General features: G+C 42.5%; 1 protein-coding gene across 1 annotated transcript; it reads right to left on the minus strand.

Moving 5' to 3' along the window:
- Positions 1-1,800: 1,800 nt before the first annotated feature.
- LOC142366614 (uncharacterized) lies at positions 1,801-13,938 on the minus strand. Its single transcript, XM_075448561.1, has 2 exons — positions 12,220-13,938; positions 1,801-3,569 (listed from the first exon to the last, which is right to left on the minus strand). The coding sequence occupies exons 1-2, from the start codon at positions 13,936-13,938 to the stop codon at positions 1,911-1,913; spliced, it is 3,378 nt and encodes a 1,125-aa protein (XP_075304676.1). The 3' UTR covers positions 1,801-1,910.
- Positions 13,939-15,007: the final 1,069 nt, after the last annotated feature.

Below are 15,007 nucleotides of genomic sequence, written 5' to 3' on the forward strand. Positions count from 1 at the left end.
AAACCACTTCTTGCTGCTCTAATGTTAGACAACTACAGGTTCAATGGGATGTTCAGTATAGGCCGACATGTTCATTCATTTACACAGGCCTAAGTGCCGTTAGAGTCCGAGTATGTTATTTTATTGTTATAAGTATTTATGTTAAATGAAGTGAATTTTATTTGGGTGTTTTCTTTGGGGGGGGGGTATTATGTATTACTTTTTTACGTAAGAGGTTTTTTTATATTTTAAGTAAAACCAAGAAAGACTGTCCTTTTTTTTTTTATTTAAAAAACATGTAAGCCTATTTCAAGAAAAAGTTTGCAAATGTCAGTGTCATTTTTGATGTTCCGGTTCAAATAAATGTCAATAAAGTGAGTATTGGCAGAACTGGTAGTCATTTTCATGTTATAGGGGCGGGGGATCAGCCTCTGCTGAGAGTAACTAAAAGTAATCTAACTTAGTTACTTTTAACAGCAAGTAGTCAGTAACTTAACTAAGTTACTTTTTAAAGAAGTCGTCAGTAGTCAGATTACTGTTTCAGAGTAACTATGGCAACACTGCTGCTTCCAGGTGCTCCTGGTGCCTCTAAGGCTGGATTCCCCACAAAAGCCGTGAATGGTCTTCAGTTTTGTTTTTACAGGTGTAGCAGCTGGTTGTCTGATTTTTCATTGTTTTCTATGTTTGTCTCTTCATGTTTCTCTTCCTTTTTTTCCCTTCTTCGCTCTCCCTCTCTCTCTGTCCCCCGGTCCGGTTCGGCACCATCACACCATCACATCATGTTAAGTATTGTAACTAAACTAAATAAATAAAAATAAGGAGTTAATGGGCATCAAGGGGAGCTTTACATTCATAAAGCTTCCCTTGGCATAGCAAATGTGTTTGGCATTAACGGTATTCAGATTACAATTCTGCTGCCATAATGCTGGGCAGGACAAGCGGTAAAAAAATAAGAAAATGAGACGGAGCGAGTTGCTTCTTTCAGACTGAGAGACCACACCTCAGATATCAGACACAAGAAGTTTTAATCACATCTGAGTTCAAACTTTACAATCAATGAGCCTCATTGTGAAGCCAGAGAGAAAAACAGTGAAGGCATCATTCAGAAGTAACTTCATATCTGAAGCAACACAACACATTCAATCATCTAAAGTCCAGAATGAGACAAAAATCTGCTTTTTTTAAGCACAACTCAGCAAAACATTTCCAAGATAAGAAGGTAAAATCCCTTTTTCCTGTATTTACATCATGTTATAGATTTTCTTCACTGTGTGACGACACAAACACAATCACTGCTGAGAAAGGCAACCAGAGACAAAGAAACTGCTTTTTTTCTGTGATTAAACAGTTTTGGTAAAGACGGTTGAAAGAAACTGAACCATCAACAGAACTACAAATCAAAAGATAAACTACTGCTGAATCACAGTTTGAATGACGGCCGATCTCTCTGCGTTTTACAGATAAAACAATAATGAGCTCAAGGCAAAAGCTATGAAAGAAGTGCTCACTGCAGCTGGAGTTGCCTTTCTGTTTGATTTTATTTATTATTTATTTATTTATTAATAAGTTTTTATTTATTATCACCTTCGGGAGATGAATCTAAATCACGTCGTCACCTTGAATCCAGACATTTGTTGTCAGCTGAGCGTCTGGACTCAACAGAAAGTCTTCCAACATGAAACTGAGCTGAAAGTCTTGGCTGTAAAAATCAGAACATAAAGAAATATCAGGGCCGTCGGTTTTAGTCAAAGAATATCGAGATATCCAACAAAAGAAAGTCGTCAACAGAACAACATCAACAAATCACTGATTCCCTGAAAATCTCTGAACAGCTTAGAAATGACACCACGATGGGACTAAATGAGTCACAGAATGAGTCAAAATGAAAACTCACAGATTAAAACTCACTGCACCTTCAGCTGCTTCCTTTTTCAGCTGAGAAATTTGCAACTTCTTCCTGGAACAAACCAAGGAATCATAACTCCAGCCCAGAGCGGCTGAGTGAATGTGGTCTGGACTCTGTGGAGGAGAGTCATGGTTCCAGAGACGCTGTAGAAGGACAGAATACCTGCTCTGTGATCCAGGTACACTCCCACTCTGGAGGCCCGAGGACCTGAGATGGAGGTTTCCTTCTTGTTGTACCTAAATGAATAACTGTTTTGGTCACAACTTAACGCCCAAGATTTGTCATTATAACCAAATAAACATTCATCTCCTGCTCTGCTGATGTTCTTGTATGCGACTGCTACATCAACTCTTCCTCCTCCCATCTCCACCTCCCAGTAACAACGTCCAGTCAGACTCTCTCTGCTCAGGACCTGAGACCAGTCAGTGAATCTGTCTGGATGATCAGAATAAGACTGAGGATGTTTCATTACTGTCACTTTTCTGTTCCCCTCTGACAGTAACAGCTTTCTGTGTGCTGTGTTTGGATCCAGTGTGATTTCACTTGAATATCTTAAGAATCCAGCTCTGCTCTCTGGTTCAGGTTCTGGTTCTGGTCCTGGTTCTGGTTCTGGTTCTGGTCCTGGTTCTGGTTCTGGTTCTGGTCCTGGTTCTGGTTCTGGTTCTGGTCCTGGTTCTGGTTCTGGTTCTGGTTCTGGCTGTGACAGTAAAACATCCACTTCAGCGACTCTCAGTGAGATGTTGGCCCATTCCTCTCTCAGGATGTCCTGTAGTTTCTCTCTGAGCTCTGACACAGCTGCTGTCACATCCTCAAAGTGCCTCAGAGGACGGATCTGGATGCTGGATGAGTGTGTAGCCCCCCTGAGTGCTGCCACTGAGGGCCAGCTGTGCAGAAACTGGCTGTGATCCTCTGTGTGTGAGAGCTGCTGCAGCTCAGCATCTTTCCTCTTCAGCTCAGTGATCTCCTGCTCCAGCTTCTCCTGAAGCTCTTTGACTCGCCTCCCTTCGGCTTCCTGCTGGGATCTGATCTGCTGCTTCACATCAGAGCTTCTTTTCTGGAGGAGACGGATCAGCTGGCTGAAGATCTTCTGGCTGTGCTCCTCTGTTTTATCAGCAGAGCGATGGATGGCCTCCAGCTGCTGCTGAAGCAGCTTCACATCTTTCTCTGCGTCCTGGATTCTCTGCTGGATCTGCTGCCGACTCCCCTCCAGCTCTCTCTGCCTCTCAGTCCTTTCTGCTGCAGCTGACACTGTGTCGTGGCCTTTATGTTCCTCCACAGAGCAGAGATAACAGATGCACTTCTGATCCGTACGGCAGAAAATCTTCATCACCTCATCGTGATCAGAGCAGATGTTCTCCTGCAGCTTCTTGGAGGGCTCCACCAGCTTGTGTTTCCTGAGTGGAGCTGAATCATAATGAGGCTGAAGATGTTCCTCACAGTAAGAGGCCAGGCAGGATAAACAGGACTTGGTGGCTTTCAGCTTCCTCCCAGAGCAGACATCACAGGCCACATCTTCAGCTCCAGCATAGCAGTGATCAGCAGGAGCAGCACGGAGTCCAGTCTTCTTCAGCTGCTCCACTAAAGCTGCTAACATGGTGTTTTTCCCCAGGACAGGCCTCGCTGTGAATGTCTGCCTGCACTGAGGGCAGCTGTGGACTCCCTTCTGATCCTCTCCATCCCAGAAGCCTTTAACACAGTGAAAGCAGTAGCTGTGTCCACAGGGAATAGTCACCGGATCCTTCAGCAGATCCAAACAGATCGAACACTGGAGAATTTCTCCTTCCAGCTGAACTCCTTTCTGCGCCATTTCACCGTTTAGCAGCAGCGACTGAGTGAGTTTCACTTCCTCAAAGCTGAAACTGCTCTGAGCTCTGAGCTATAAATGACGTGTCGGTGCAGAGAACAGAGCCTATCAGCTCCCCTCCTGTTGGTTACGCCCATCATGAGCTGCAGATCTGAAGGGGAGGGAACAAGGAAAGGTGTGGGCAGAGCGGAGCTGCTGTGGGTGTGAGCAGGAGGAACAGGGAGGTTATCAGAGTTCAGTCCATTCAATTCTATCTGGGACTACTAATCAGTCCCAGACCAAAGATTAGTTTGAGCTCTTTTGAATATCTGCTTCTCAGTTTTCCCCAAAGTGGAAACCACAGAAACCTCTTGTGTTTGTTGTTGTGTATCGTCCGCCTGGCCCTTATTCTGAGTTCCTGTCTGAGTTCTCAGAGTTTTTATCCCAGTTGGTGCTGAGTACAGATAAAGTCATTGTAGTGGGTGACTCTAATATTCATGTAGATGTTGGAAATGACAGCCTGAATATGAACTTTAATTCTATATGAGACTCTGTTGGATTTCCTCAGAGTGTTCACAGACCGACTCACTGCCTTAATCACACCCTTGATCTTGTTCTGACTTATGGCATTGAGAGTGAACAGTTAACAGTGTTCCCTCATAACTCTTATCTGACCATTTTCTGATAACCTTTGAGTTTACATTACTTAACTAAACAGCTTCTGATAAGGAATGTACATATTCTGATGTTATCTCCCAAGTTAATATTGTTGATTTTAAAATCCTAGAGGAAACAGTTCGGCAGCTGAAATCAACAACTTGTTCTCTGGACATAATACCATCCGACTTTTTAAAAACTGTTTTTACCTCAGTAGAAAGTGATCTCCTACGAATGGTTAACAGCTCACTGGCATCAGGCATTTTTCCCAAGTCACTAAAGACAGCTGCCATTAAGCCACTCCTAAAGAAGAGAACTCTAGACGCCTCTATGATGAACAGCTACAGACCTGTCTCTAACCTCTCTTTTATATCTAAGATTATTGAGAAAGTTGTATTTAACCAGCTCAACGACCTTCTGAATGAAACTGGAGGTCTTGATAAGTTTCAATCAGGCTTCAGACGTCATCACAGCACTGAAACAGCTCTGGTCAAAGTGTTAAACGACATCAGGCTGAACACTGATTCTGGTAATGTTTCAGTCCTGGTTCTGTTGGACCTCAGCGCTGCGTTTGATACTGTAGATCACAGAATCCTGTTGCACAGGCTGGAAAACTGGGCTGGACTTTCTGGAGCGGTCCTTAACTGGTTCAGGTCCTACTTAGAAGGCCGGAGTTATTTTGTTACAGTTGGCAGCTATGAATCTGAGCGAGTGGCCATGACTCGTGGAGTCCCCCAGGGGTCAATTCTTGGACCTCTTCTGTTTAACTTGTATATGCTCCCTTTGGGTCAGATATTGCAGAACTTTAACATCAATTATCACAGTTATGCAGACGATACTGTAGCGATTTTACACGTGAAAATGGATTAATATGCTGGATATTAATAAAAGAAAGGGGCACCACCTGCCATATCCATAACCTTAATTTTGTTACAGTCCTGGGAGGAGAAACTGTTAAAAGTTATGAGGGAAAAGTCTCACTGAAGTCGAATTCTGTCTGAAGGGATATCCGACACTCAAGAATTTCTGTGACGCTCTGATCATTTACAAAACTTTTATTTAAACAGTCTTTCACAATTATATGCCAACAGTTGATAAAGAGGACAGAATAGAGATCATTTGCAGTCTTTATAATAAAATACGGGTTAAGAGAGAGACGTAGCTAGGTTGGAATGGGATGAATGGGGAAAGTTTATTAAGTCTGGCCTCTCGCTACCCTGAGTTCAGTATCGGCTAATTAACTTTGACAGCATATTAAAGGGGCCAACACAGCACCAGGGCTCCGAACCGGTTCAAGGAACGGAAACGGAAACAAAATGGTCTTCAACTGTTCCGGAACACAAACGTTATTCTGAAATCCACAAAACCGGTTAATAACGTTTTTTTTTTCCGTTCTCTGTATATTTTATAAAATTTCACAAAAGCGTAGCCTTTGTCAGGGGAAAACAAAGACTACTTCCTGTTGTGCGTTCACTTCGCTGCCCGCTAGGCTCAATGCAGGAAGCTGTGAAGACTGGCCAACCCCGGGAAAGCTCGTGCCGTGACGTCACCTCGTTCCAGCGTTAGCCCCACCAGCCTGTTTTTGACACTGATAAGTAAAATCTTACCCGTCGTGGTTTTTTTGTGATCAAAAGTTGTTTTAGTTGTTTTATGCAGTAGGATGTTATGACCAAACAGCAGATGAATCGTTACTTTATGAATCCGAAAGTATGAAATGTTAACGTTGTCAGGTTTACTGACCAAAAGGATTTAAGTGTCAGTAGGAGGACGCTGTCGGGACGAATGAAACGCTTGTTTCAATCGTCACCCACGCCTTAATGCTGGGTCAAAGTAAAACAGGAGGATCCACTATAAATCTGAAACAGGGCTCAAGTAAGTAGCCTCAAGTAATAATAACAGAATAAGTGAATTAGATGAAATATAGTCTTCAGAATGGCAGAAAAAAAGCTCAACAGAAATTTGGATCTCACGTGTTTCATTCGTCCCGGCTCTCCCCCACTTATCCAGAAATGTTTTTGATAAGAAATGATTTATCATAGAACAGGCCTATAGGCTACAGTAAGCTTTGTGGGATGGATAGCCCATCTGAATGTTTTTGGATGCTGCCGGTGATTTATTATTTTTGGGCATAGAGCTACGGTGTAAATCAAGGGCAAATACTAATGAGTGCGTCTATTCTAAGGTAAAGACCACGCACGTAGGGACTTCCGGTAAGATGGCGGACGGGTTGGCAGCATAGTTTTTTAGCTCGCCCAAGTCGGTAGAATTAAACCACTCAACGCAAGTAAACTCGACATATAACTACTTTAAACTTTGAGATGAGTGGCAGACGAGGCCGTAGGAACAACGAAACCCCACTGAAAACGCCAGAACAAATCACAAGAGAAGTCACCGACGAAAGTGAACCTGACAGAGAAAATGGACCACGCCGACACACTGAAAGCTGGACTCGCTGCTATCCGCGGTGATATACGGGACTTCAAGCAAGAACTCCACAACGAGCTGACAACAATCAAAGAGGAGCTCAAAGGTGAAATGAAACAAGAAATCGCTTCCTTGAGACAAGATATTGAGCTGAAGCTTACAGAAAGTCACAAAGAGCTTCAGGAGCAGAAGACGGACCTGACGCGGGCGGCGCTCCGAGAACAGTGGTGGTAAATTTCCTAAAGTTTGAAACGAAGGAGATGGTCCTACAGAAAGTCTGGCAGAAGAAGGGGATACAGGTGGGCAACAAGAAAATCCAATTTGACCACGACTACCCCACGGAAATCGTAAAAAAGCGCAAAACATAAATATTGAAAGAAAATGGGATCCGTTTCCAGACTGACAGTTGAAGAGCTATGACAACGCGGGGGAAGCGGCGCGGGACATGAGAGCAAGGGGATCAACTGTGGACGCCGACGCGCCAGATGAGGACGCGGGACGAGCGGCGGGGAAGACTCGAAGTGACCCGGGATGGCAGCGAGCGAGATCCGGTAGATCAAGCCAGGAGACGGCGGCACAACGCGCGAGGGAGAGGTTGCAAGAATACCAGAGGAGGCCTGATAAGTAACATCATGTTTGTGGGGGAAAAAGCAACGGGGCTTCAGATAATATTGTTCTGGGTTAATAACACAGTAAAAACAAGGCATAGTCCTTTGATTGAGACTAAATAATATGAAAAGGCTTCAATAATATAGATTTATGAACAGTATTAGACTACCGACTGGACAGAGACAATGTTGGACTTATCTAGACTGTTTAGGTTTAGAGATGGGCCCTCAAGGAGAGGATTTCCCATCCACCCTCCAACAGGGACTTGGGGAGGAGAAGAACCCCCCTGTGGAAGTTCTAATGTTCTTAATTTTGTTCATGTTCATATTTTTTTGAGCTGCTTGGGAAAAAACATATATGCATCAAAGTGAAGCAATATGGTATGTAACGATCTGAAAATACTGTCCATAAATGTAAATGGTCTAAACACACCTAAAAAGAGAGGAATAGTTATAACTAAACTGAAAAAAGAAAAACAACATGTCATATTTTTACAAGAAACTCATCTCTCACAGACGGAGCATGAAAAATTAAAAAAATTTGGATTCAGGAATTCGTACTATAGTACGTACAAACAAGGACGTAGGAGGGGGGTTATGATATTAATCCCAAACTCAACTATATTTGTCTGTGAAAAGGAAATCAAAGATAAAGAGGGTAGATACGTACTGGTGAAGGGAAAACTAGAAAATGAACCTGTTACGTTGATAAATGTTTACGCACCGCCAGAAAGCAGTAAACAATTTTTTAAATCTCTGTTTAATCTTGTTGCAACGGAAAAGGAAGCTACTTTAATCTGTGGGGGGGATTTTAATATAATCTTGAACCATAGTTTAGACACGACAAGTTTAAAGGGGAATACAAAACAGATATCAAAATTTGTTACGGTGTCATTAGAGGAAATGGGAATGATAGACATATGGAGGAACCTCAATCCTTTTGAAAAGGATTTTACGCATTATTCGGCAACACACAATGTACACTCAAGAATAGATTATTATTTCATAAATAAGGAAGATGGATATAGAGTGACTGAGTGTAGGATTGGAGGTGCAGATATATCAGATCATAATGGGCTATTCCTAAAAATAAATCTTAAAGCTGCGGTCGGCAATTTTTTTTTAGTCATATCAGCTTGAACTGTCATGGGATTCTGGAAGTAGAATATTAAATAGGCTGTTTAGGAAAAATAGAAATCTGTAGCTCCCTCTGAAGCCTGTAATCATGCTTACAAAAACCGAGCGCTCCCGGCTGTTTTTAACCAATCAAGTTAGGGTGGAGGAATCCTACCTGTCAATCACAGCTTGTGCACACGCTGCTGAGCGTGAGTCTGCATAACTACATAAGTTGAAATGGGAGGAAGAACTTAATTTAGAAATTTCAGATGAGGAATGGCATGAAATGTGGAAGGTTCATCACTCAACTACTTACTCACGAATCTGGAGAGAGTTCGCATGGAAGAACCTAATCCGCTTTTTTATTACACCGAAAATGAAAAGTAGGCAACTGAATAGTCGTCAGAAGTGTTGGCGGGGATGTGGATCTTTTGATGTGAACCAGTCTCATGTTTTCTGGAATTGTCAAAAAATAACTGTGTTTTGGGAAATGGTATGTACGGAGCTAAAGAAAATATAAGGATATGGAGTGTCAAAGACCTGTTCGGTGCTTCATCTATGTAAATTTTCAGAAGAGACTGTTGCCACTGGTGAAAGCTACTTGATCAAAATATTGTTGGTGGCAGGCAAAAAAGCCATCACTAGAAACTGGGGAAAAGAAACACCACCAACAAAAGATCAGTGGCACTCAATTATGGAAGAAATCTTTCTAATGGAAAAACTGACACACATATTGAGGCTTCAGGAAGCTCAACTGGACAAGAAATGGGAGAAATGGACACTATACAAGGCTCAAGATGATATTGGACAGTGATTGATGAATAGACTAATCCGCAAGATGGTAATAATTTGATGTATTCCAAGGCAGCTTTTTGTTTAAGTTGATTGTGTTTGTATTTGCTTCTGTTGATTTGTCAATAAAAATTTAAGTGATTAAAAATAAGAAATAATTTTTCATTAGTCAAAATATTGGATGCATGCTCCTGAGACCATGTGGATCACCTTTGCTGTATGTGTTCGGTTACGTGTGGATTTAACTATTCAACACTACAGACCACTAGGGGGCAATATGGTTCCATAGGCGGGTTAGTCACTTTTCCAACAAGATCATTTCTTCGCCACGCTTTCAGTCACAATCGTGAAAATCGCCTTTAAATGCATCTCGTGACTTCGCTGAGAACCTGAAAGAACTTGTACAAAGATATCAAACACATTTAAAACAGTTTTAAGATTCGGCTGAAAGTGAATCTGAGTAAAGTCATTTCAGTCCTATTTAGGCATCTGGTTCTCTTCTCTGGGGGGAATGAGGGTAAAATGTCAGCTTTGATTTGTTGGTCCAGATAAGGTAGAGGATGGGTTAGTCTCCCATTTCTCCAAAAAGGGTTCTTTGTTTGTTCATCTTGAATTGTTAATGCATCCCTCAAGTTTATGGCAAATGTCTGTTGCTAAATCCACTCCCAAAAGCTTTCATAGGCCGAAGCTGGTTGTAAATTAGACGATTTCAGTCCCTTTCCTTTGTGTAGACTTTCACATCTGGTCCTTACCCAGAAAAACATCCAACACATGAATGCTTGTATCTTCCAAAGGTTTAAGGTATATTCATTATATATTATTATATATTCATTATCATTCATTATATCAACCGTTCTGTTATTAGCTATATTTTTAAATGCTTCCTCTTAGAGGAAAGTTTATCCATGTTTGTTAGCTTTTGTTAGTTTACTCAAATGACCTGTTATAGTTATACCAATCTTACTGTTAGCTAAAATTACCTGATTGATGTTTTTATTTACCTGTATTTCTGTATGTCTTTATGTAAAGCACATTGAGTTGCCTGTGGTATGAAATGCGCTGTATAAATAAAGATTGATTGATTGATTGATTGATTGATTGATTCCACACTGGAGCTTGCTGCATCACCTTTGCTGTATGGGTTCGGTTATGTGTGCACCTTAACAGCAGGCGTTTGCTTAGACTTAAGCTCAGATATTGACTTTTTTTCTGAAAGAAAAAAGAAAAAAGAAAAACAAGAGTGTGTGGATTTCATATTGAGCGTAGATGTAAAATCTGAATAACGGATCTGTGCCGGATCCAAACCACACGTCTTACATGTCATAGCTTTCTCCATCCCAGAAGCCTTTAACACAGTTAAAGCAGCAGCTGTGTCCACAGGGAATAGTCCCCGGATCCTTCAGCTTACATTTACATTTGCATTCATGCAATCAGCAGACTTTTTTATCCAAAGCGACTTACAAGGAAACAGGAAGTGATGGTAAAAGTTTTTCCTGGGCTTTTCAAAATGGCTGCCATACTGACCAGCATGTTTTATGGGCACAACAGCAGTAAGTTAGTGGATAAACCCCAACAAATCACACATCACTGGAAAGCCCAGGATGGCCTCTCTGCAGCACAACTGTTTTTATTCGTGTACACTGTTTTGTTTTTTTAATAAAGCTGTGAAACTCTGGAACTCTCGGCTCTTAAAGTGTGAATCCTCCTTTAGTTGAAACTTAGAAACCTTTAAATTCTCTGGCTGAAGGTGGGTCAGTATTAGGTTTCACCAGGCGTTGTATAAACTTCTGAAGCTTAGAGACCGAACTTAATCCAAACTGCACATTTTAATGTTTGAGTTCTTAACGTGTAAAATCTGCCAGTCAGCGGCTGAGCAGCAGCAAAGAAACTTCTCAGTAAAACAACATAAATCTGCATCAAACAGCAGTGATGGCGTCCGGATGCTTAAAATGAGACGGAGCGAGTTGCTTCTTTCAGACTGAGAGACCACACCTCAGATATCAGACACAAGAAGTTTTAATCACATCTGAGTTCAAACTTTACAATCAATGAGCCTCATTGTGAAGCCAGAGAGAAAAACAGTGAAGGCATCATTCAGAAGTAACTTCATATCTGAAGCAACACAACACATTCAATCATCTAAAGTCCAGAATGAGACAAAAATCTGCTTTTTTTAAGCACAACTCAGCAAAACATTTCCAAGATAAGAAGGTAAAATCCCTTTTTCCTGTTTTTACATCATGTTATAGATTTTCTTCACTGTGTGACGACACGAACACAATCACTGCTGAGAAAGGCAACCAGAGACAAAGAAACTGCTTTTTTTCTGTGATTAAACAGTTTTGGTAAAGACGGTTGAAAGAAACTGAACCATCAACAGAACTACAAATCAAAAGATAAACTACTGCTGAATCACAGTTTGAATGACGGCCGATCTCTCTGCGTTTTACAGATAAAACAATAATGAGCTCAAGGCAAAAGCTATGAAAGAAGTGCTCACTGCAGCTGGAGTTGCCTTTCTGTTTGATTTTAGTTATTATTTATTTATTTATTAATGAGTTTTTATTTATTATTTATTATCACCTTCGGGAGATGAATCTAAATCACGTCGTCACCTTGAATCCAGACATTTGTTGTCAGCTGAGCGTCTGGACTCAACAGAAAGTCTTCAAACATGAAACTGAGCTGAAAGTCTTGGCTGTAAAAATCAGAACATAAAGAAATATCAGGGCCGTCGGTTTTAGTCAAAGAATATCGAGATATCCAACAAAAGAAAGTCGTCAACAGAACAACATCAACAAATCACTGATTCCCTGAAAGTCTCTGAACAGCTTAGAAATGACACCACGATGGGACTAAATGAGTCACAGAATGAGTCAAAATGAAAACTCACAGATTAAAACTCACTGCACCTTCAGCTGCTTCCTTTTTCAGCTGAGAAATTTGCAACTTGCTCCTGAAACTAACCACTCAGGAATCCAAACTCCAGCCCAGAGCGGCTGAGTGAATGTGGTCTGGACTCTGTGGAGGAGAGTCATGGTTCCAGAGACGCTGTAGAAGGACAGAATACCTGCTCTGTGATCCAGGTACACTCCCACTCTGGAGGCCCGAGGACCTGAGATGGAGGTTTCCTTGTTGTTGTACCAAAATGAATAACTGTGTTGGCCACAACTTAACGCCCAAGATTTGTCATTAGAACCAAATAAACATTCATTCCATCCTCCTGCTCTGCTGATGTTCTTGTATGCGACTGCTACATAAACTCCTCCTCCCATCTCCACCTCCCAGTAACAACGTCCAGTCAGACTCTCTCTGCTCAGGACCTGAAGACACCAGTCAGTGAATCTGTCTGGATGATCAGAATAAGACTGAGGATGACCCATTACTGTCACTTTTCTGTTCCCCTCTGACAGTAACAGATATGTGTTTGCTGTGTTTTGATCCAGTGTGATTTCACATGAATATCTTAAGAATCCAGCTCTGCTCTCTGGTTCTGGTCCTGGTCCTGGTTCTGGTTCTGGTCCTGGTCCTGGTTCTGGTTCTGGTTCTGGTTCTGGTCCTGGCTGTGACAGTAAAACATCCACTTCAGCGACTCTCAGTGAGATGTTGGCCCATTCCTCTCTCAGGATGTCCTGTAGTTTATCTCTGAGCTCTGACACAGCTGCTGTCACATCCTCAAAGTGCCTCAGAGGACGGATCTGGATGCTGGATGAGTGTGTAGCCCCCCTGAGTGCTGCCACTGAGGGGCAGCTGTGCAGAAACTGGCTGTGATCCTCTGTGTGTGAGAGCTGCTGCAGCTCAGCATCTTTCCTCTTCAGCTCAGTGATCTCCTGCTCCAGCTTCTCCTGAAGCTCTTTGACTCGCCTCCCTTCGGCTTCCTGCTGGGATCTGATCTGCTGCTTCACATCAGAGCTTCTTTTCTGGAGGAGATGGATCAGCTGGCTGAAGATCTTCTGGCTGTGCTCCTCTGTTTTATCAGCAGACTGATGGATGGCCTCCAGCTGCTGCTGAAGCAGCTTCACATCTTTCTCTGCGTCCTGGATTCTCTGCTGGATCTGCTGCCGACTCCCCTCCAGCTCTCTCTGCCTCTCAGTCCTTTCTGCTGCAGCTGACACTGTGTCGTGGCCTTTATGTTCCTCCACAGAGCAGAGATAACAGATGCACTTCTGATCCGTACGGCAGAAAATCTTCATCACCTCATCGTGATCAGAGCAGATGTTCTCCTGGAGCTTCTTGGAGGGCTCCACCAGCTTGTGTTTCCTGAATGGAGCTGAATCATAATGAGGCTGAAGGTGTTCCTCACAGTAAGAGGCCAGGCAGGATAAACAGGACTTGGTGGCTTTCAGCTTCCTCCCAGAGCAGACATCACAGGCCACATCTTCAGCTCCAGCATAGCAGTGATCAGCAGGAGCAGCACGGAGTCCAGTCTTCTTCAGCTGCTCCACTAAAGCTGCTAACATGGTGTTTTTCCCCAGGACAGGCCTCGCTGTGAATGTCTGCCTGCACTGAGGGCAGCTGTAGACTCCCTTCTGATCCTCTCCATCCCAGAAGCCTTTAACACAGTGAAAGCAGTAGCTGTGTCCACAGGGAATAGTCACCGGATCCTTCAGCAGATCCAAACAGATCGAACAACAGAAGCTTTCTCGGTCCAGCTGAACTCCTTTCTGCGCCATTTCACCGTTTAGCAGCAGCGACTGAGTGAGTTTCACTTCCTCATAGCTGAAACTGCTCTGAGCTCTGAGCTATAAATGACGTGTCGGTGCAGAGAACAGAGCCTATCAGCTCCCCTCCTGTTGGTTACGCCCATCATGAGCTGCAGATCTGAAGGGGAGGGAACAAGGAAAGGTGTGGACAGAGCGAGCTGCTGTGGGTGAGAGCAGGAGGAACAGGGAGGTTATCAGAGTTCAGTCCATTCAATTCTATCTGGGACTACTAATCAGTCCAAGACCAAAGATTAGTTTGAGCTCTTTTGAATATCTGCTTCTCAGTTTTCCCCAAAGTGGAAACCACAGAAACCTCTTGTGTTTGTTGTTGTGTATCGTCCACCTGGCCCTTATTCTGAGTTCCTGTCTGAGTTCTCAGAGTTTTTATCCCAGTTGGTGCTGAGTACAGATAAAGTCATTGTAGTGGGTGACTCTAATATTCATGTAGATGTTGGAAATGACAGCCTGAATATGAACTTTAATTCTATATGAGACTCTGTTGGATTTCCTCAGAGTGTTCACAGACCGACTCACTGCCTTAATCACACCCTTGATCTTGTGCTGACTTATGGCGGTGAGAGTGAACAGTTAACAGTGTTCCCTCATAACTCTCTCTTATCTGAACATTTCTTGATGACCTTTGAGTTTACAATACTTAACTAAACAGCTTCTGATAAGGAATGTACATATTCTGACGTTATCTCACAAGTTAATATTGTTGATTTTAAAATCCTGGAGGAAACAGTTCGGCATCTGAAATCAACAACTTGCACTCTGGACATAATACCATCCGACTTTTTAAAAACTGTTTTTACCTCAGTAGAAAGTGATCTCCTACGAATAGTTAACAGCTCACTGGCATCAGGCATTTTTCCCAAGTCACTAAAGACAGCTGCCATTAAGCCACTCCTAAAGAAGAGAACTCTAGACGCCTCTATGATGAACAGCTACAGACCTGTCTCTAATCTCTCTTTTATATCTAAGATTATTGAGAAAGTTGTATTTAACCAGCTCAACGACCTTCTGAATGAAACTGGAA

The sequence above is a fragment of the Odontesthes bonariensis genome, chromosome 17 (genome assembly GCF_027942865.1).
Source record: "Odontesthes bonariensis isolate fOdoBon6 chromosome 17, fOdoBon6.hap1, whole genome shotgun sequence".
NCBI lineage: Eukaryota > Metazoa > Chordata > Actinopteri > Atheriniformes > Atherinopsidae > Odontesthes > Odontesthes bonariensis.

Coding starts and splice junctions, on each gene's coding strand:
- LOC142366614 (XM_075448561.1), bottom strand. CDS start 13,938: ATGGCGCAGAAAGGAGTTCAGCTGGACCGAGAAAGCTTCTGTTGTTCG. Junction 3,570..12,219: donor CTGAGTGGTTAGTTTCAGGA/GCAAGTTGCAAA, acceptor TGTGTTAAAGGC/TTCTGGGATGGAGAGGATCA.